The sequence below is a fragment of the Opisthorchis viverrini genome, assembly GCF_000715545.1.
Source record: "Opisthorchis viverrini unplaced genomic scaffold opera_v5_335, whole genome shotgun sequence".
Taxonomy (NCBI): Eukaryota; Metazoa; Platyhelminthes; class Trematoda; order Opisthorchiida; family Opisthorchiidae; genus Opisthorchis; species Opisthorchis viverrini.
In genome coordinates this window covers 22,744-44,030 of record NW_008751990.1, presented here as the reverse complement: position 1 = coordinate 44,030, position 21,287 = coordinate 22,744, and the positions used below count along the sequence as shown (strand labels likewise).

General features: G+C 45.7%; 1 protein-coding gene across 1 annotated transcript in view; it reads right to left on the bottom strand.

Moving 5' to 3' along the window:
• Positions 1-21,287, bottom strand: part of T265_10076 (hypothetical protein) — a gene marked incomplete at both ends in the record, with an annotated part of 51,061 nt that overhangs the window by 7,556 nt on the left and 22,218 nt on the right. Inside the window, 21 exons of the mRNA XM_009176344.1 lie at positions 616-773; positions 949-1,306; positions 4,236-4,451; positions 4,540-4,671; positions 4,774-5,103; positions 5,196-5,336; positions 6,607-6,791; positions 6,945-7,083; positions 8,363-8,444; positions 8,660-8,977; positions 10,019-10,632; positions 10,797-11,130; positions 12,174-12,336; positions 13,091-13,457; positions 14,512-14,673; positions 14,712-14,826; positions 16,438-16,734; positions 17,287-17,360; positions 18,979-19,198; positions 19,297-19,367; positions 20,290-20,546. Of these exons, the coding sequence (XP_009174608.1) occupies positions 616-773; positions 949-1,306; positions 4,236-4,451; positions 4,540-4,671; positions 4,774-5,103; positions 5,196-5,336; positions 6,607-6,791; positions 6,945-7,083; positions 8,363-8,444; positions 8,660-8,977; positions 10,019-10,632; positions 10,797-11,130; positions 12,174-12,336; positions 13,091-13,457; positions 14,512-14,673; positions 14,712-14,826; positions 16,438-16,734; positions 17,287-17,360; positions 18,979-19,198; positions 19,297-19,367; positions 20,290-20,546 (4,733 nt within the window). The remainder of the gene's footprint in view (positions 1-615; positions 774-948; positions 1,307-4,235; positions 4,452-4,539; positions 4,672-4,773; positions 5,104-5,195; positions 5,337-6,606; positions 6,792-6,944; positions 7,084-8,362; positions 8,445-8,659; positions 8,978-10,018; positions 10,633-10,796; positions 11,131-12,173; positions 12,337-13,090; positions 13,458-14,511; positions 14,674-14,711; positions 14,827-16,437; positions 16,735-17,286; positions 17,361-18,978; positions 19,199-19,296; positions 19,368-20,289; positions 20,547-21,287) is intronic.

Here is a 21,287-nt window from a genome sequence, read left to right as displayed (position 1 = left end):
TCGCCCAATACATTTTATCCCATATATATATATATATATATATATATATATATATGTGGTGAAAAAGGCTTCATTGCCAAAATGTCCATTCTAAAGGAGTTAGATAGTTCGACTGTTGTCCTATTCGGATATATTGCTTCCACACGAAAAACTGAGCCAATCGAAAAACGAGAAGTGAGCCTGGACCACAGACATCTATATCTACTGACCGGAATGTTTGTGGTTCGAACCCGACCTCTGCCTCTCGACTCCCACTGTCTAGGCTTGGGCAACCTGGCAGTATCCCAGCCCTCATGCCTCCTTCATGTGGCATGGCAGCTAGGTACCAAAAGGGTACTACAGCTGAACGATTTTTTTAATTTTTTATTCCGAGGATCCATTTCCCACAGACATTTAATATTCCTTGTTAAACAGCAGTACATTAGAGCACTGATGACATTAACCAGAAAGACAATTAGTCAGGAAAAAACATGCTAGACCTTCCTGGTCAATTTCAATACGGTTGCCCAGTTCAACGATATTTTATCATATCGATGGAGATAATCCTTCAGATAGGTAGGCAAGGATAAAAAAACAAGAGATTCCACCAGGTGACAAAAAGAAGAAGATACTGACTCCGAGCTTCGGCATTCAGCAGGCACAATTCCCCACCAACTCCACCGCCCTCACTGGTGAACTGGCATGTGCTCAAACCTCCAGAGAGCATGGCATTCTTGCGACCCGTTGAATGGATCGAGAAACGCCCGTCACAAAACATTTTCTCCATAACGAGTCTGGAGAGAACAATAAAGAAACAAACGTTTTGTAGGCAAACTACACTTGGGAGTTGGGCAGCCATTAAAAACGAAAGAAAAGGGCGGACAGCAGGGAGTAGTCCCGAGGCCATATAGCGATAGTTAGCGATCAAACAGAAAGACAGTTACTTATGAGTCTGACAGACCAAAGTACCTGGTTTGCCCCATTGCACTACCGATGAAAAGGCTCAAATCCAAGCGCTTCAAGTTGACGCAAAACATGGGCAATGCATGCCAAGAAGCCACCTTAAGACTTCCTACAGGACTGGCGCCAGGGGCTCGGTCTGTGGCCAGGGTGGCAGCGGCGGAAACAAACTCCGTTGGCCCCACAGAAGTGTCACCGGTCTTCCTGCGAGCAGTGGATGAAGCTTTGACCATTCCTGGCATGAAGTGAAGCGGTACTGAATCCAAGGTCCCCGGAGCCCAAGCAGTTTTCAGCAACGTAGATCTGCGTTTACACTTGGCATGATCATCTGGGCGTTGTGTTCTTCTTTCTCCGGCAGGTGAAACGGCTAGGTGGAAAAGAAGACGGGGCCTGAGCAACGTTGATAAACAGCACGCAATCAGACGAGGTAAACTTGAATGGAATTGTAGGGACAACGAGTAGGTCAAGCAAAACATTCCCGACAGGAATACATTGAGTTTATGTAAATTTATTCGGAAATGTTTGGCAGTTAATTATTTCGAACAGAGTTTCAGCTTTCGGAAGTCATCTGGACAAGAGTTCTCTTCGGTGTCCGAAAGTTCTGCCAAAGCATCGGAAACGGCGGACGCAATCAAACTAGTAGATGAGGTTGGTCACTGAGTCCTATCTGGTCGGGGTCAGAACGAATGCAAGGTTCTCAGAAGGAAATCACCTTATAACGTGTTCTGATTTCTCCGTCTATGATTTGTATTATAACGGGTGAAAAGTCTACCCTCAGAGCAAGCCAAACGATGCGGTATTAAGCTACAAACTGTATCGTTCATCATCGATGACAGCAACTCCAAAGAACCAGTCTGTTTTAGTGCCGCACAACAATTGCAATTCATTTGAATATCTTATAACAAAAAAGAGGAATGGGACAAACAGGGAGATATAGGGCTAGGCCTACCACGAATATTCGATGTATCCAGAACTCCAACACCCAGTCAGACGAAATATACAGAGAATGACGACAGGAACGCCTGTGACATCACCTGACCGTCATATCTTTCAGTATTTCAAACCCATCAGAGGACCAAGTCATCTAGGAAGACGATTGAATTATCTTCTGCTTCATCAAATACCCGTTACTTGAGGATCTCCCTGATCCCAGCCGATTTCAGCTACAGTTTGGAGATAGCAGTGGTCACAGGTCCGGAGTGAGTTCGAATCATTCACCAAAAGTCATACAGCAATACAGCTCACATTGCGATTGAATTTCTTCTGCTTCATCAAATACCCGTTACTTGAGGATCTCCCTGATCCCAGCCGATTTCAGCTACAGTTTGGAGATAGCAGTGGTCACAGGTCCGGAGTGAGTTCGAATCATTCACCAAAAGTCATACAGCAATACAGCTCACATTGTAATCTGATACACGCCTACCCTAGAACCCAATGGTGCACTTTTTCGAAACCACAAGTAGCGCAGGCTGATTAACACGATTGTGGGCTTTAAGACTTCATGTCACTTCAGAATTAAGACAACACCCCGTGATATGTTCCACAACTTCCAGTGTCAATACCTGGGTACTTAGATGAATGTACAGAGGTAGTACGTTCAGTACATAGTGGAGGACTCGACAGCCTCCTGGATGAGTCTGTGTGCTTCCGGCTTCCTTCGGAAATGGGAACAATGACGTCCGCATATTTTAGGTCCGCAGGGCTCCGAGCCTCCAGAGTTCACCACATTACCCCATCAGTGATGAAATTAAACAAAAATAGAGAGACAGCGATTGGTACTTCTGGATATCACCGCTCTAACGCACACAGGTATGGTAATCCAAGGAAAATATGATAATCACGAACTTCTGGGGACACCGTGTTGCTGCTGTTTGAAAAGAGCATATACAAATTTTTAATCCAACCGATATTACTTTTCCAGCCATCGCATTGAGGGTTATATTGACAACCTATTGAGGCTTGGCGTAAAACTGAAAGTAAGTTATGAACAAGAAATGGATCTGACATTTTCATGACTTCAATCTTAACTTCCAAAATAATCAATCAGCTGTGTATACAAAATTCCGTTCTACACAAGGAATTCGGTGTCGTGATGGGAAAATGAATCAGCAGGTGACGAATTTATACCGTTGTTTAATTTTTATGCTCTTATTTTTCAGATTAGATGTTGCACTGTTTCGAAACGATCCACAAGCGAGAAACTCCAACAAATGAGTGAAACTGAGAACGTTGTGAGATGAACGGATTTATTCGCAAGCGGTAAGTGAAGCAGGATGTGAAATTTTGCTACGGCCATCCTTACGAAGCCTGAGGTACGGCCAGATTATCCAAACATAGACGGGAGTGACAGAGGAAATAGAAAATGGGTTTGACTTAGCAATTGCTGTTGATTGTGTTTCGCCATGACATGTGAACCCCCCTCCCCCCGCTCCGAAATAAGAATCGTTCATACTGAAGGTCATCGACGAATGTGGCACTACAAATATAGTAATAAAATAATATCAATGAGAGAAACCGTGAAGTTACACCGACTCTTATACGTCAGGTTGAGTAAATTGGTTCAAAGGGCGGATCTTGAATAAAAACTGCACAGGAAACAATACGTCCCATCAAATTCTGCGCCGAAACAAGAGGACCAAGCCTACGTGGCGGTATTCAACTGGGGACAAGATGGCTCAGTGGTTAGAACGCAAATTTACTGATCGGAAGGGCAGTGGTTGCAATCCAAACTTTGCCTCGACTTCCCCTGCCTAGGCTTGGGCAAGTTCGCAGTATCTCACCCCTCGTGCTTTCTTTTGGTGGCATGACAGTTAAGCACCGAAAGGGTGCCACAGCAGAATGATTTTCAACTGGTAATACGATGTCATAGCGAAAGAAAGATAAAAGGATTGATGGAAAACGAGAAAAAATCGGTTGTACACGCTCAAACTCTAAAACCCTGTGCGGCATGGATCTAACCGGCTAATTTCCGAGAGGCTTGTTAGGGAATTGATAGCAATCTACTAAATCGAGCTTAGGCATGCTGTAAATGAAAAACGTAAACGTTGCAAAAAGACAAATAAACTGGCTGACGGCGAAAAAAAACTATTAGCCCCTTCCGGTGCCTAGCAGCCAAGCCACCCGTAGGAAGCACGAGGGCTGGGATACTGCCGGATTGCCCAAGTCTAGACAAGGGAGGTCGAGAGGCAGAGGTCGGGTTCGAAACACGGACCTTTCGGTCAGTAAATTCGCGCTCTGATCCCTGACGACGGAGAAAAGACTACTACTCAAACAGGGGTAGGACGAACCCAACTCACGCTGATCAGAGGAGTCGTCCTGTGAATACCTTGGTGCTGCGGTAAATGACCATATGGAAGGACGTTCCTCTTCAGGTTGGACCGATTCTACCAAACCTGATGTTTCTTTGGAACTGGGGCCACCTCCTCTCACCGTCCTAGTGGCATCTGGCGATACAACATCTCTCGCGCACTGCACCGTTTCGCTGATGTCTGCTGACTGATTCAATGTTTCCCCTGCAACAGAAAAAGATTCCGATGCTGAGCTCAGTCTAAATAATAGGGTATAGAAATGACGGGCAAAAAGTATCCACTGGTTACCCACCTGTCGCACATTCATTGCCGAAAATCAAACGACGCGCCAGACTGCTTCGAAACCATGCTTTTGGAATATCTAATATTTCTAAAGTGCGACGTGTATCGCAAGTGAAAACAGCTGCTCCGATGTCGATGATACCTATGATAAAAGTAAAACACGACACACAGTGAAATCACATTCGAGTACAAATGGTAAATAATATTATTGCCGTGAAATAAAACACAAAATTTCAGAATTTACTTGAAAATCTGAAGTCACGATGCAGCCCCCAGGCGTCGGATACAAAGAACTGGAACGTCGAAAACGAAGATGCAGTGGTATACCGGTGGGCATTTGCGTTTGGAGGGGATGAGCGACTGATATCACTCGACGTAGGCTCAGGGACCTCGTCAGGTCGTGTCGGAGCAGTAGTCAACTGAACCAAGGTTGTTTCGACCATGCGAGATATGTTGAGCTGTATATCTTGTACAAACAAGGTCAACGAGTCTCCAGACCAAGCAGTGCCCCAGACTGGTTCCGATCGTGCCGATTTGGAGTCCACATAAGGATGAAATACTGTAATACGGAAATCTGAAAGGTGGGTAAAATGCAGGAGGCATGAGCATACGAGAGGAGGGAGACATAACGCGGAGAAGATTAACTGCACGGGTGAAATAACTAACCTTTTAACATAGCCGTTACACAAAGACCTCCTCCAGTGACCACGTCACCGGGGGAGGGGTTGGCTGGCAGTCGGAGTGTGGCTCCGCTTCCGTCGGCTTGAATAGCCACTTGAATAGGACCACGAGGAGACGAACTGGCAGCTGGAAAATATGAGTGATACTTTTGGCCATGCATTTGAAAAGTACCATATAAATAAAAGAAAACTAATCGGCAATTTCCTCAGAAAGAAATCAGTCTTCAACTTTGCTATGGAGGAGAATGTTGGTAGCTCAGGTTGCACAGATGGTCGTTGGTTTGTTCGCTGAGCTGGGAAATTTGATTGCAAACGTTTCATCACCAAGCGAGCTGACATCAGCAGAGCGTAGTGATGGGTCCGTGGTTGTGCGTTGAGTAGAGTTGCGTGTGTTCATATACGTGTCGCTAGAGGGGGCTAACTTGTTCGGTGGGGCGGTTCAATTGGTTGCTCTGTTAGCTTGCGTCCTGAATGATCGATGACAACGTGATCTTTGAGCATGGCCTCCTCTCATGGATGATGAAGATGGGTTTGCACGCACCACTGCGTGCAAACGGACGAAATACTCAATGCGAGCCAAACATTGGATTCACAAACCACGAAACAAGGAGCTCCTTGTAGCTCCAGTATCGACCAGGGGCAGAGGAGGCCAAGCTCAAAAGTCATATATAAAAAAAATAAATCATTCAGCCGAAGCACCCTTTCGGTGCCTAGCTGCTATGCCGCACGAAGAAAGCACGAAGGCTGGAATACTGCCAGGTTGTCCAGGCCTAGACAGGGGAAGTCGAGAGGCAGAGGCCGGGTTCGAACCACGGACCTTCCAGTCAGCAATTTCGCGCTCTAACCACGTGGTCCATTTCGCCCCCAAGCTCAAAGGCCACGTGCACATCGATCATTCAGAACACAGGATGACTGAACAAACAATGGAACCGCTCGACCGCTGGTGACAAAAAAAGGTCAGCCCCGGTTAACAGCATGTATGATGACACGCACGCAACACCACCCAACACACAATCACCAACCCATCGTTACGCTCCCTAAGAAAACACCTAACCCTGAATGGAGTGTTTACCAACCGTATCCAAGACCAGAATGCGCATAAATTAATCGCTAAATTCCTTTAAAGAGATTGAACCAGACGAGGTATAGACTGAAAAAGTTGAAGACAAAAAACGTCTGAGATACTTTCGAAAGGAAGTCACTCCCTTGAGGTTTATTGTCAGTCATGAGTTAGTGTGGGACTCCATCCAGCCCACTCCTCTAAAAAGACAGCATCTATCCACTTCTTTGTGGTTATATAACTTGAGTTCTATTTACTGAACCCCTTTCCTCTTTAGTCGTCTAAACGGACCAACACATGGGCAAACGTGTCACAAACCATGCATAGCATTGCTCACCTTGGTGACGGGATGTCGTAGTTTCTTGTTCTGTGTGTCGTGCCACACCAGCTTGGTTCGACGTCTTTGGATCATTTGGATCCGTGGACACTTGTTCAGTTTGATCTCGTTTGGTGGAGAAAACCACATCAAGAAGGGGCAAACTCATGAGACACTGCATTCGTGAAGTAGGTACACACAGGAGACTAATCGGGTGGAGGACAGAGAGAAAATGATAGTGTTTAACCAAACATAAAGATGATCACTAAACCAAGTGTTCATTCGAAAGAATAGATGGGTCAAAAATTATAACCGAAAGAACGACGACTTTGTGATCGGAACGGTAAAGTGTAGCTTACCGTAAAGTCAAAGGCTGGATCTGAAGGTGTACAATAGCATGAAGTGGAAATGTTTCCCACATGAGGCCATTGGCAGAGCCAGAAGAGGATGCAGAAACTTTTTGTTCTCCATTGACTGTATTGCTATCATCAGATGTAACTGAAATCAGAAGACGGCAAATTTGTAACACAAATGGGAAGCAATTCAAGTGCATAAATGACTAAAAAGGGGTACGCGATTTTGGAGATTAACATACTGAAGCCGAATTAGACTAGGAAAGTGCACGTCACAGATTATACTCGCTAGGATGATTTTCACACGCTACAGACGGCTCCAATGAGGCGTACTCAACGAGAAACATTCTCCATTCCACTGGAACAGTCTTGTGTTCAAGCAGAGGCGAGGCCATTCGCTTCGCAGCTTACACATTCTCTCCGAATCTCTGGCATTTGGGAACAATAGTGACGCCACTAGACGAGACCATATCGGTGAAAGCGTCTAGTCAACTGTTAGTGACTTATCAGAAGAAGAAGGAGTTATGGATAGACTGAAAAATTGGTAAATACAGTGGAGTTGTGTAGAAAGAACGATACACTGATTAGTCTCGTTTCATGTTCTTCACTTATAAACTAGCTGTAAACTGGACACCAAGCTGCATCCATCTGTGATGATTTTGTTGAGCGTTAATGGGAAGGCCGTGCATCGGATGCGATTGCGTGGTCAGTTCAGCGATCGTTCAGCAGTAGCATCCTTTCGATGCATAACTGTCATGCCACCCGAAGGTTGCACGATGGCTGGGATACTGCCAGGTTGCCCAAGCCTAGACAAGGGAAATCAAGAAGCAGAGGCCGAGTTAGAACCACGGACCTTCCGGTCAGTAAATTCGCGCTCTAACCACTCGGACCATCTCGCCCCAGTTCAGTGACACAGAGTGGTGACAATTTTTGGATTAATTAGAGCCAGAGTTAGGTACGCAACGAAGGCGAAATCTTTGAGCTGGCACTAAGAATGTGAGTGTGTTGTATCTGTCGAAGTCGCCAACCACTGGGTCTCCACCCAAGAAGATGCCAGTTGTCAATGCGATGCTAAAAGCCTTCCCTACATCATTGTGAAGCTACACATACCATGAAGTGAGTCACGTGTACCACGGCTAATTATGGGAGTGACAGAATCACTAGGTTACAAGCAGCGTATACTCAGGCGAGGGAGGCCCCGATCTGCGTTCAAACCGGTCGATCTGGCAAGATAGGTCATCAGCTAATAGATCGACAGTATGAAAAAATACCACTCTGTCGCATGGGTTTAATACCCGACCCCAATATAAAACCCGTTTTCCCCGTTGCAGATAGCATCCAACCAGGTTTATCGATAGATAAAACTTGTCGCTTTCAACGACGATTTGATTATACGTCCATGCGAAAGAAACAAAGGAACTAACCACTGTCCACCTCTCCTGGGATCGGTATGTTCTCTAAAGCTTGTTCCAAAAAGTCCAACAGGGCTGGATGGAGAATCAACTCCTACGGGAAAAGAGAATACATTGATGTGTTGTGAACGCGTGATTTCAGTATGGTATCCTCAAGTCAATATAAGAGTAAACAGAGCAGCAGAACTCGCTCCAATGGATCCAAGACAATTGTCTTAATGCTGATTGCTGCTGGTCAGCAAAAGCGGTTATATTCACACAGTCCATTGTGATTGGAAATTCTGTCAGCTGCGGAGACAACGGACTTACGTTAGGCAGCTTTTGCAGGAAACAGGATACGTACAAATCGGCTTGTTTCTTTAATCCACTGGTTCCGGTACCACTGGACTTAACCAAGCCAGAGTCCACTGTATCTGCATGGGAAGTGAGAATTCCCGAGTCGCTCTCAGTTGCAATGGCCCGCGCTTTTTCTGTCGATCGACGATATAGGTTTTCGTGAGTGCTTGCTTGCCTACTAATGCTTGGAGTCGGTTGAGCGGGACTCGTCAGATACCGTCCCGATGGGCGCAGTGAAGTCGAGGGCGCTGCTGATAATAGATCCACTTCAGTCATCGAATTGTAGTGTAGCTGAGGGAAACGGAATGTAACAGGGACTGTAAAACGAGTGCTATTGTGGAACTCCAGATGGTGGGGGAATGCAGAAGATAAGTCTAGGAAAAGAATCAGGCACACATATAATCGAAGTCTAACGAAATTGAAAAATAAGTACGAAGTTTAGCTGAATGATAATCCGTCCGAATTCAACTAATCGGAGTGCCTCAGTGAGTATAAGTTCACCGACAAGGCGACATGTGTAGACGACAGAATGATGTGTACCCTGCCATTAAGGGGAGGTTGCTTCATTGTAGCTCTCTGCGCCTGCTGGTCTAGAGTGCCCATCAGACTGAGATACACAGACTAACGCTAATGAAAGTTGACAGGCCGAAACTCCTGCACAATGACCGAAGTTCGAGGAAAGATTTGACGGACAAGGCGAACGATGGGACCACCTTTGAAACTTGAGATTTGTGAGATAGCTTTGCATTTAACTGGTTGTGCGAACGCAAAAGAATGGCGGAGCTGGCAGCGTAGTATAGGGGCACTTAATGCGTAAGAAAGTGGCCCCACCGCAATTCGTGTTGTGGAAGTGTGAAAGAGGTACCTCCCAAGTTCTGAAGGCAATAGAGAGCATCCTAATTCAAGCGAGATAGGTGCAGACGATGAAGACAACGCTGAGTTCACTGTCACGAGGAAGGCGTATCCGTGAGGTAAGCGCCACATGAAAAGAGATATACATATGGAAAACACGAGTCTCGTTAAAGAAATACCACATAGACTGATGGAGTCGTAAGTAATGACTCTGCCCAGTCCCACGATGATGAAAAATTTACAGACCAAACTCAGCTTAGCCAACAGGAGAAAAACCTTTGGCCAGTGGGTAAGCTTATTTGTTTTATATCGAAGTAAAAATATCGACAAATCGATAACACAACTGCTCACAAAGCCACATCAAAACTAGCATAGGAGTCCACCACAGTAGTGCACCATACAGATGGATTTCGACAGCTTCAGTGTTGCCTGTGTATTCCACAAGGAGTAGGAAGCAGTGTTTGAAGACAACTGACTCACCTTGACGTCCAGAGCAGGTAAGAAGAGGATGATCAGATCCGACGATAAGTAGTGCTGATCCTGTAACAAATGGCGCTTATATCGTTCAAGATAATGAGACAGTAGGCCATTATTCGAAAATCCAAGTGACCGGCCTGCGAACGCCGCCGGCTGCCGAGAAGTAGAAGTATCGGGTGTTTGGAAGCTGGTTTCATGAGGAGATAAGTTAAGGGCTTCTGCACAGCGAAATCCTTCGTCCAGTTTGTTCAAACTGTCCTGTGGGAGTCGGGGATGCAGCACACAACAGCCAGAATCAATGTGGATTTGCACATCGACTTTAAGTAGAACCTTGGGTGGCAAATCAGTGTCTCTACGAAAAGCCCAGTTTCTATCGATGTGTGACGGAGCCGGGGGTCCTGGAAACCTCATGCGAGGTGGAGGTGGAGGGGCCTGATTGGGTGACATTGTCCGGTCCGCATCAGCTAACTGTTGGATTGTTTCTTCAGCCTCATCGGAACTGGGTGAGTCGTAATCCGCCTGTTCTTCACCGGTCACAAAATCCTCCGCATCGAAAATGGTTGGAAAAATCACGCTATCCGTCGTGCCAGCAGTGTCCATGGGATCAAACCAGAGGTCTAAAAGTAGCACAGGAATGGGAACCGAATAGTGTCAAAGCAGGAAGCAACAAGGAACAATTCGAGGCTTGAAGGAAAGCTATGACCGATAGGATACACAAAAATGACTGTGTGAATATCGACGGCGACGGTGTAGTCAGCTCACACAGCATAATCACACTCACCGGGTGCTTTATCAGGTGGCAGGTTATTAGCCCCACTAGATGCGTGGCTCAATTCTCCGGTCACTGTTTCGTATACAGAAGGCTGATCTGTGTGTGTCACAGATGTGGACTCGACTCCTTCGTCTGTGTCTGCATCGAAATACACAGATTCATCTCGGGATACCACCGATCCACGATTCACATTGGGGGAGGAAAAGCCAACCACATCAGATCGAAGGTCGGAATCACCCGTGAAGAAAGTGTTTGTTTGCGACCCACCATTCGGAAGTGGAGCGGCTCCAGAACCGACAGAGGTGGGGGCAGAAGGCTGTGCGAATAACGGGCTTCGCGGTTGCTGCAAATGATCAACAAACACCGAACGAAGAAATGTGATGCTCGACTGTCAGAATCACACGCATTCCTTCATCCAGTGCAACCATTCAAGGAATACGAGTAAGTAGTTGAGAGACAGAACCATAACCAGTGAAGAGTTAGTGAGACTTTGTAGGATACCAAGGCTGGATGGAAATTCAACACTCAGTTACACAAAAGTAAGATAAACAGAAGTGATCGTGCTCAGTTAGATCAAACCAACTAAAATGATCAACCGGGGGAAGAACGCTGTAAACAACCGGATCAAAGATGAAGAATCATCGACAGAGTATCCGTTGGAACAAGAGAAAGACAACCGTCCCATACAAGTTAGAATACACAGAGTCGATTGGACAGCGATTCTCAGAATTTCAGGCTCGAAAAATTGAAAAACTCTTTGAGGAAAGACAGTCGCAGTGAGCCAACCAATGGAAGTCAAACACAGACGAAACATACGATATTAATATGCACCGAAATCATACCCTTACCGGTTGATCAGACATTGAACTGAATGATAAAAAGTAAAAAGGTGGATAGAGCTATCATATCGGACAGATGCATATCATTGGATAATCCATCCAATGAAATTTTCAAGGCCAGGTGATCGCTTGCTTGTTGGGTAGCCAGGGCGACTTAGAGCGCAGGACAGTTGACGTGCGAAGCCTGTGGACGATGATGATGATGATCAATTAGTGTTGGAAGCATTGCTTAGTATACCATCTTTCACTAAATTTTAATGAAAGGTTAATGGAAACTCGGGGACTGTGCCTACTTGATGAGCCCCAAGAAGGGCGTAACCGGTCGTGGGCTGTCGAAGAGTTTTCAGCAACCTTGTGAGTAGTGTTTTACGTCTAATGAAAGACAGTTTAGTTGTGCTCTAATGCAAGTTTTCGGCGAAAAAATTTGCTGACAGAACCAGATGGAAGGTGATAAACTGTTCATGAAAAAATGCTTGGTTTTCTGTGAGTTTGCTAACAGTAACGAAGTTGAGAAATCGAGTGGAAGAAAATCGCTGTGAACACTTACTCCAGATGAGACCTTCTTCCGACGCAATGTATTCCATTTTTGTCGTTTGAAGGCCTGACAGTATTGAGCCTCAAGCAACTCCTGTTGATGTTTGTGGAACTCCATGCTCCGAACTTGCGACAAATCGGGAAATCGGGGGTCGGAATTGGCATATTCCGTTCGGCTAATCAACGGTAGAGATAAGAATCAACCTACATAGTAGTATGACTCAAACATATCAAAAGCAGGTTGATTAATTCATTTGCGGGTCTCATTTGCTACATGGCCATCACGCAACTCGTGGAAAGCAGAATGATACGATGCTGCACGGTTGCTCAACAAGTCAAGAACAGGAACAGCTTAGAATCATAAACATTTCGGAGCGCAGTTCACGTCATCAGTCACTTCGACCGAAAGATCAACTCGACTTTCTTGCGCTCTTGAGGTTACCAACTAAGCTTCATGTCTTAAGCTTTATTTTCCTGGAGGGGGAGGTGGGATAAAATCTGGATACGTCACCTCATAGAGAACTTGCTAGCCCGAAAACAGGTTCCAAACGTAGGTTAATGAAACAAAGAAAGCAATGTTAGCCGCTATTCAGGAGGGCTTTGGATACAATCGACAGAATATGGTAATTGTCTTCGCATGAAAGTCACCGATAAGCTGGGAGAGAGAAGCAGTTCAAGTTGTACTTTGTTCGTAGTGGGCTCAGGGTAATATGAACCTTATGTGTTGTGACGGCTTGAATAGAATCCACAAAATGTAACTGAGTTCCTGATTGTTCAAGCAAAGTGAAAAGTCGAAAAAACAGGTCAACGAATTGTGATTATGTTGACATTTGTCGGACGAGCGTGATACATATGAACCAGTCTAAGTCTCTCGCCACCGTCAGAACAAGGCTTTTGACGAAGGAACACGTGAAAGAGAAAAAAGCTTACAATGAGTCTGGACGGTACCGATCCAAGGAAGCAATATCTGAATAAGCACCCAGAGTGCGTTGCGTTCGGTCGGAGCCTGTAACCACATCAGCATCCTTGCCTAGCGTGCCTACAGAGCCATCGTGCATCGACGGCTTGTCAGCTCCGATTGAACCGGCCGGCTCCCGGTGAACACTTGAATCCACGATGACATCCTCTTCTTCCTCCTCTGCTGAAGTCGGTAGGAGTGGTGCAGCTCCGTCGTAGCCCGTTATTCGTGTGAGTATGGAGAAGAGCGCTTTCAACCTGCGCCCGACATTATCATCCAAGTGAAAGTCCAGACCACGCATTTGCCAACAGATGAGCAGATGCCATTGAGCACGTCGCTCTGAAAAGGATCAATCACCTTATGTGAATGTGATGCAAATGATACCATTGAGGCGAATAGCTCGGACAAGGTTCAAAGGTGGACTGGGTTTGAGGATGTCATGTACAGGAGATCTGATGCCAATCGGAGGCACTAACCTATATTTGAATATACGCCACGACTGTGTATAAGTGCCGGTATAGATATGCAGCGTTCCCGTAAAGGCTAACCCACCAAATTTCCGGCTTCAACTTGACAAGTTGCCTTGAGCCATGAGGGTAAAAAACATTAACGGAATCGTGCGAAAGACCCAAAATCTTGAGTACATGTGAAGAGTAGTACTAGGATGGTGCGGCAGGTGAAGCTTTTTAACTTGGGGCCAAAATGAACCGTAGCCTCGTCACCTTTATGGTGCCATGAAAAAAAAATCGCATTCGTTGTTTCACCCTAGAAGACTGAGAACTCCGTCCAAACTACCGACATCATCTCTAAGAAAATACACAAGGACTGTCACGATAGATGGCAGATCCACAATAAGGGTTCGGGGAGAGCTAGCGGAAGAATATATAAGAATACGATCAGTATCTCCATTATCCTATTTAAAAGGGGTTGGAGAACAGCAACGGTAGCGCTAATCACGGGGAACGCCTTGGTACAGAGTGAACAGAAAGCGGGGAGGGGGAAGAAGAGGTCAAGGACAAAGAGCCTGCACACAATTCTGAATCATGGAGGATTAAGAGGCCAACAACGGGACTGGCCCAGTATCTTGATTAAACTCGCCCAGTAAACTGCTATAAACCAATTTCGGATGAGCAGTACAGGTAAGGACAGAGGATTTTCGTTAGGTAGTTATGTGAGACATTGTGAAGAAGATCCATCACGGTACAGCATGAAGCACCTAGTCGTTAGTTCACACAGCTTGCCATTGCCATATTGTGGCTCACCCAGCGCCGGTTTTCGCTAGCTATGGTTAGGAGTGGAGGAAAGCGTCAATAAGAAGCTGTAATAGACGCTCCAGCCAATCGGCTTTATCTGTGGCTCTGGAGAGGTTGACTGGTCACTCAGATACACTTACCCAGATCACGCCAACAGACATTGAAAGTCCCGCTTGGAACAACACAGGCATTCAAAATTAGAGTATGCTGCTTCCCCCGTACATTGATACTGGCTCGCTTCCAATCCGGCTTCCATTCGTCCGACCAAACGTTGAAGTCATCGTCAAACCGGAGACAAAAATCTACAAAAGGGCGTTAAGAAATACCTGAAAGTACTAACCGGTGAATTTGCCTTGACTGACCAGGGAATCGCGATAGCAGGCCGAGATACGGCTTTGATCCAAGGTGAGAACTAAGGCGGTTCGAGAACCCACTTCCATGGACGGTACATTCGACTGTCAACAAGAAAGATCAAACAGTTCAGTGTTGCAACGAAACTGGTAAGAGATAAAAAAACAACATTGGTCTATACATATCGACATATCGAACTTTGCTTCGAGGGTGGAGGGGCTCGCCACCTTTTAGAATAAATTCTACCAAGAAATTCCTTCATCTGAGCCAGATGAATTCTACAAAGGCTGACTGAGACATGGACCTAACTGGGACTAACCGCAGTCGTTTTTCCCACCGCTAAGGGACGGGATGAGACTACGTTCCCGACCTAAAGCTGCCACCTGGACGTGATGGTGTGGGGCTTGAGTGCACAATGATCCCGCGAGCTACACCGGATGGACGTTCGTTCCACAGTGTGCAACCATGCCAGAAAGGCCAAAGGGGAGCCTTCAAACCAAGAGCAGCAAGACTACGTGCTACGAATTGAGGCGGTCTGGGGGTAAAGTCGACGGGAAAGTGAAGGCAGTAAGGTGTTTCCCCCGGCGAACATGTCCATATTCATGGAAGCAGCAATTTTGTCTTCCCCGGAAGAAGGATCGGTTAGAAAAGATCAACCCTAAAAACCGCACACTCCGATCGCCCAACGGTTGACCGTAACCGCCAGTGCATTATTCCATACACTCCAAATACGTCTGAAACCAAACAGTCCAGTGCTGCTCCAAAGGCGCTTGATGCGGACAGCCTCATGAGGGGTGATATAGTAATACCTGACTTCCTGCGCTCTCGGGTTAGGCCAACATCCTGCAGGTCAAACTATTGAGTCATCGGTTACGGGAAGGGTTTCCAAAGAAAACCTTACTGCCCGCTGCCTCGTGGATCAGACAATTGAGTCACAGGCTCAAGGTGGAGTACGTCAAGTAAATCCTTTCCTCGGCCTGGACAACCGGAAAGTATCATTTGCCGGCACAGTTCTGTGTCCACCGATGTCCCTTCCCAACCCCTTCGCACCACACAAGTAAATGTCACTGGATAACTTGACTGTCAGTTATCGGACCGAAGGACCCTATGCTCCTCGCTGCTTACTAACAATAAACGAAACAACATCCTTCTAAATCCACGAGATCCTTTCTATATAGGAGATTTTAACGGGACACATCAATTTATTTGGAGATATTGTCAGAGACAGCACAGACACCCCCAATGGCGCTCATTTCCAAGTTATTGCCTTCGATGCATAGCTGTCCCCCCCAATCTCCCTAATTAAAAGTTCACTGTATTTACACGTAAATTATATTAGCTACCGCCTGGAATGCACAGCTACGTACGGCATCTCCCCAAATCATCGGTGAACGAAATTGTGGCAGCTAGAACTGCTGTACAGCAGGTTCGCGGTTCTTACACCTGATGATATCGTCAGCTAATCGATGAACTAAAATGAACATTTCTTCTGTCCTGGTTGCCCAGGCACGTTACAGCAAAGTGCCAAACAACGACTAAGGATATTCTTACATATAACTAAAACAAAGATTACAGTAAAGGGGGTGTCTGAACAAAACAAACTAAATAGATCAAAGCGTCGTCCATTCTGACGAGTTGGAATACTGTTGGATGATGAAAAGGATGTAACAACAAATTCGACAAGAAATAAGAAAAAATATTTGCTTGGAACTTACTTGCAGAATACTGATGGGCAAACAAAGTCCAAGATCGGTGACATTCAACTGGAGAAATAGAGTCGAAGACTGTACATTGTCAGGTGTGACCTTGGAAGAACTTGTGCCCGGGCTGGGATCTACAGGATTCGGTGTGGGTGGAGACTCTGCGTCCACACCGAAAACCGACTCATCAATACGAGGTGGGGTGGCTGGGATCGAATCCAAGGTGGAAGACACAGGTTTGCCCGGAGATCTGATGCCAGTTGGTGAAAGTTTGCCGGGACGCTGTGACACAGTTGATGGATCAACAGGCGCCTAGATAGAAAGTTAAAATGAGATTGGCGTTTTTCTGGATCCGAATGCAGTTAGCCAGTTGAAGTAGGACGTCGGTGTGGTGAAACAATCTTATCGGAAAAAGACAGGTCATCTATCACTGTTCCCCGCCTACACACCCCATCTCACTGGTGACTCAAGGTCACACGTCCCTCCACAGAGGTATTCGAATAAAATGATGAATAAGATGAAATGAAACTTCTCAGGAGTCTACATTAACCCACACATGCAGAAGATGCCGAGAAAATGAGGGTATATGTGTTCCAAGGCCCAACAGTCAGAATGAAGGTATCTCGCTCCTTTACAGGTTAGAGTAAAATATCGAATGACAAACTAGTGACAAAAATGGGCAAGTTTATCAATCACAATGAAGTGCACAAGCATTCGACCCTAAGGACCAACAATTAACACCACAAATCGATTCACAGTTAGGTCGCATGAAGTCAACCGAATCCACACTGTCCAGTAAAATGTCAACATTGCAACTCTCTTTAAACAGTAAAGAACTGAGAGAATAGCGTGACTTCAACTCACCATAGACGACAGATAATCGATGTGGCCTTTCCATTTGGCCAGCTCTTTCTTGTAAACCATCCATATTAGAAGTGCTATACAAAGGAGTATAGAAATAGAGATTATGAGTCAAACCAAAGGAACACAATTTCTGATAACCGTCAGAAATCGTAACAACTAGACGGACACATTCCTAAAAACTCGTTGAAAACGACAACAAAGAAGTTAGTTACCCTTAACACGCTAATCCTGAGGTTACTGAAACCTCTTAGTCTACAACCGATTTCACCCCTCTTGGGGCGCACCACCATAAACCATCAGCTGGATGCAGCTGAGTCAAAACCAGATTCGTGTGTAAATCAGAACAGTTGTCCAAGTCAGTTACCAGTTTTTTACGCACGTTGCACATGCCTTAGCTACGCACTTATTTTTCAGTCTGTTTAATTGCACGGGAGAAAATTAGGAGCGGTGTTGGGAATTGCGAAGCATAAGATTGCCTACCCACCATGTGCAATCAGTGCAAAAGACCGAGGTCAATTATATTTCTAGCTTATTCATATCAAAGATCCGGTGTACAGGACATCGTAAAGAACCCCGCGAGGTTATCTTTTACAGCGGTGGTCGATGCGGTGCTGACAATGCTGAAAGCATGCTGAAGGGAGTGGATCGTGACAGCTTGAGATAGCAATAATAATAATAATAATAATAATAATAATAATAATAATCGTTCAGCTGTAGCACCCATTCGGTGCCCAACTGCCATGCCACATGAAGGAGGCACGAGGGCTGGGATTCTGTCAGGTTGCCCAAGCCTAGACAGGGGAAGTCGAGAGGCGGAAGCCGGGTTAGAACCACAGACCTTCCGGTCAGTAAATTCGCGCTCTAACCACTTGGTCCATCTCGCCTCGCTTGAGAAGACAACGCATACGTGACCTAGAAAGAGGTCCTGGATTAGGCATAAGCTATCCAGAACAGGCCGTATTAACAGGCTTGGAGAGGATTAAACACTGATTCTTACATTTCACAAACACGTGGAAGGAACAACCAAAAAACTGAAACACGGAACGGAAACAGTGCAAACCAACGGGCTCTAATGCACAATGGCCCGCAGTTAGCGACGGAAATGTGTGTTTCACAATGCACGTGAAAGGATATTGGCAGACAAAGGGCGCTTTGATTCTGGCTTTTCTGATTCGAAGACTAAAACACCCGAGTCAAACGCTCATTGACCGTGATCATCCCGTATTTTACTACTCTATGGGTTATATTCTGAGTCTCATTGAGAAATGACCCGTTGTATGCGCATCTGCTTGGACAATATCATGAAAAACCATAAGTTTGCACAGTGTTGACGGCTCTTCCGCCCGTCCGCTAGTTTTCTACGAGGAGCCGATGTCATATCCTGGATTTTTGTGACAGACATGCTCACGATGGAAATGGGTTTTGACGAACACACGAAGATGGGATATCACAATTAACGCGCTGAAATATTGGTTACTCGGGTCAGTTTATTTATTGGTTGTTGATCAGATGGCTGTTGGCTGTCCAACTGCGCACTGATGATGTCGCCTTGTATGGTGACGAAACGTTTCATCCAGTCCCAACAAATCCAAAGTGTAAGCGAATATCACAGACCGACAGACAGCGAAACAGCTCTATCGCATGCGCACATAAATAAATGCAGTTCGCTTAACCAATAAAAAGTCTACTCACCGCGGTCAACGCTGAATGGCTTGATCCATAAAATTGGACGGTTCAGAGAAATGAGGAAAGCATCGTACTCGCCACCATGCAACAAGGATTGCACATCCGCTACGTTACTTGCTGTGAGCGCTGAAGGTTTCTCATCCGCCAGCAGAGAACGCAGCGCAATGTTCGTTTTGAAGAAGGCCACTGTTCGGGATTCCGGAGATCGCTCGTTGTAGAACACGTCCTGTGGGGAGTTGAGAGAAGACGACGAAATAGTCACGTGGAAGTCATCGAATCTGGATCAGACATACAAATGGAAAAAAGGCGGACAAAAGAGCTTACTTGTTCCAGATATCCAAGTTCTGCACATACACTCCCAACAGTGGCGTACAGAAAGAGTGACTCCCTAGAACCTGTAAAATGCAGAGATTAGTTGTAGGTTGACCATGATAAAACCGGAAAGAGGATTAGCCAATAATCGAAATGAAATTAAACTGAGAAGTTCAGTCATGTATAACACAAGCAACCAGTTGGCTGGGACTAAAGATGAAAGCGCTTCTCACTATGAATGCTTCATACTCAAAACTAGTGGCTTTGGTTCAGTGTGAAGTGGATCAGACCCATGAAAAGATACCAGCCTAATAACTGCGATTACTAAAAAGGAAGTTTTTCAGTAGTTACTGAGCAAACCATCGCTGATGAGAACAACGGATCGACGATATTCGATTTGAAAATCACCTGTCAGATTAGCTGAACAAAGTATTCCACGCGCCAGAGTACCCCCTACAGCTAAGGCTTTGTTCCAGACTAGGATACGGCATGGACAACCTAAAAGTGATTGGTATGGAAACTGCTAACTCGGTCTCATTGGAAAATGCTGCATCCTTGGACCTTGCCATCGGGATGGCATACCAGACACGAACCATTCATGCAGCCGGAGGTGTCTATCACATCATCAGACTTCGCCCACAGAACTAGCCCATATAGATGAACCGGTGAACCTTTGGTACATCATTCCCTAACCGAAATAAGTCACCAAAAAATCAGCAGAAAGGCATGAGTAGCTGATGCTTAATGTATCACCGAGTATCTAGATATCGTTCCGAAAACTAAATGAATGCAAAGATGGCAGCCGATGTGTCCATGATGTACGTTAATCAGGGTGAAACAATTGTAAGTTGTTCAACCGCCTCCGAGCAGTACCCCGGTCCAAGTGAGTTTGTTACCATGTGTGAGAGCGTGCAACTTATCCAGTCTGTCTGAATAAACCAACCGGTTGGATTTCGGGATGGATTTTAGGTTGGATATCAGGAATAAACAAATCAATGCACATACAGTGGGTGTTAGGTGGAGCAGACTGGTCGGCCGAATGAGTGTTCGATTGTAACTTCAAATTGGACGGTCTTGTCGGAGCGATTGCGGATTTCCCCTGACTACCAACCGCACTGTCAGTTGGAATTCGAGTTGGTATACACGGGTCTAGTGGAGCTTGGGAAACGCGGTTGGTCAATTCCAAATCGATAGCCTTTGCTTCCAATTTGATTGCATCACTGCTTGTTGTGGCCATGGGCTGAATTTCTTCCATTCGGATTCTTGAGGAACAAAAAAGAAACAAAATAAAATAAAACTATGAGAGATTCACAATGAGCGACATTCTGTTGACAAATAAACAAGTTCAGTCATCTTAGGACAAGCACCAGCTCTCGTATAAGTGACCCACAATTCTAATATTCCTAGATTTCCGAGGCGCATTCGATTCGGTTGATCGGTCTGTTCTCCTAATGACGCTTCCCCGCAGAGGAATGCCCCGGAAGTTTGTAAACATAATACATTATTTGTATTCTCAGACTTCCGGACGTATGAGAGTGTACGGAGAGCTCTCCGAAAGCTTCCGCNGTCAGAGTGTCGGAGAGCTCTCCGAAAGCTTCCGTACACAAACCGATGTCCGTCAGGGATGCCCACTATCTCTGTTCCTTTTTAACTGCGTGGTCGAAGAAATAATGACACGAACGCTAGAGGGTCTCCGGAACCCCGGTGTTCAAATAGCCTGTGGAGAAAAACTTGTCGATTTGGAGTACGCAGACGACATCGTTCTCATCTTCAAAGAGGAGAAGACGAAGGTGTTTTTGGATGAACTGACCTTTGGTATGCACTTTGCACCCACAAAGTGTAAGGTCACTTAATCTAAAGGGACGTGTGTATCAAGCTACAGTACGGGCTGTTTTGTTGTACGGCTGTGAGACTTGGCCTATTCGAGCAGCGGACCTGAGACGTCTTCAGGTGTTCGACAATCGTTGTCTCAGAACCATAGCTCGTGTGGGTTGGTGTCAGCG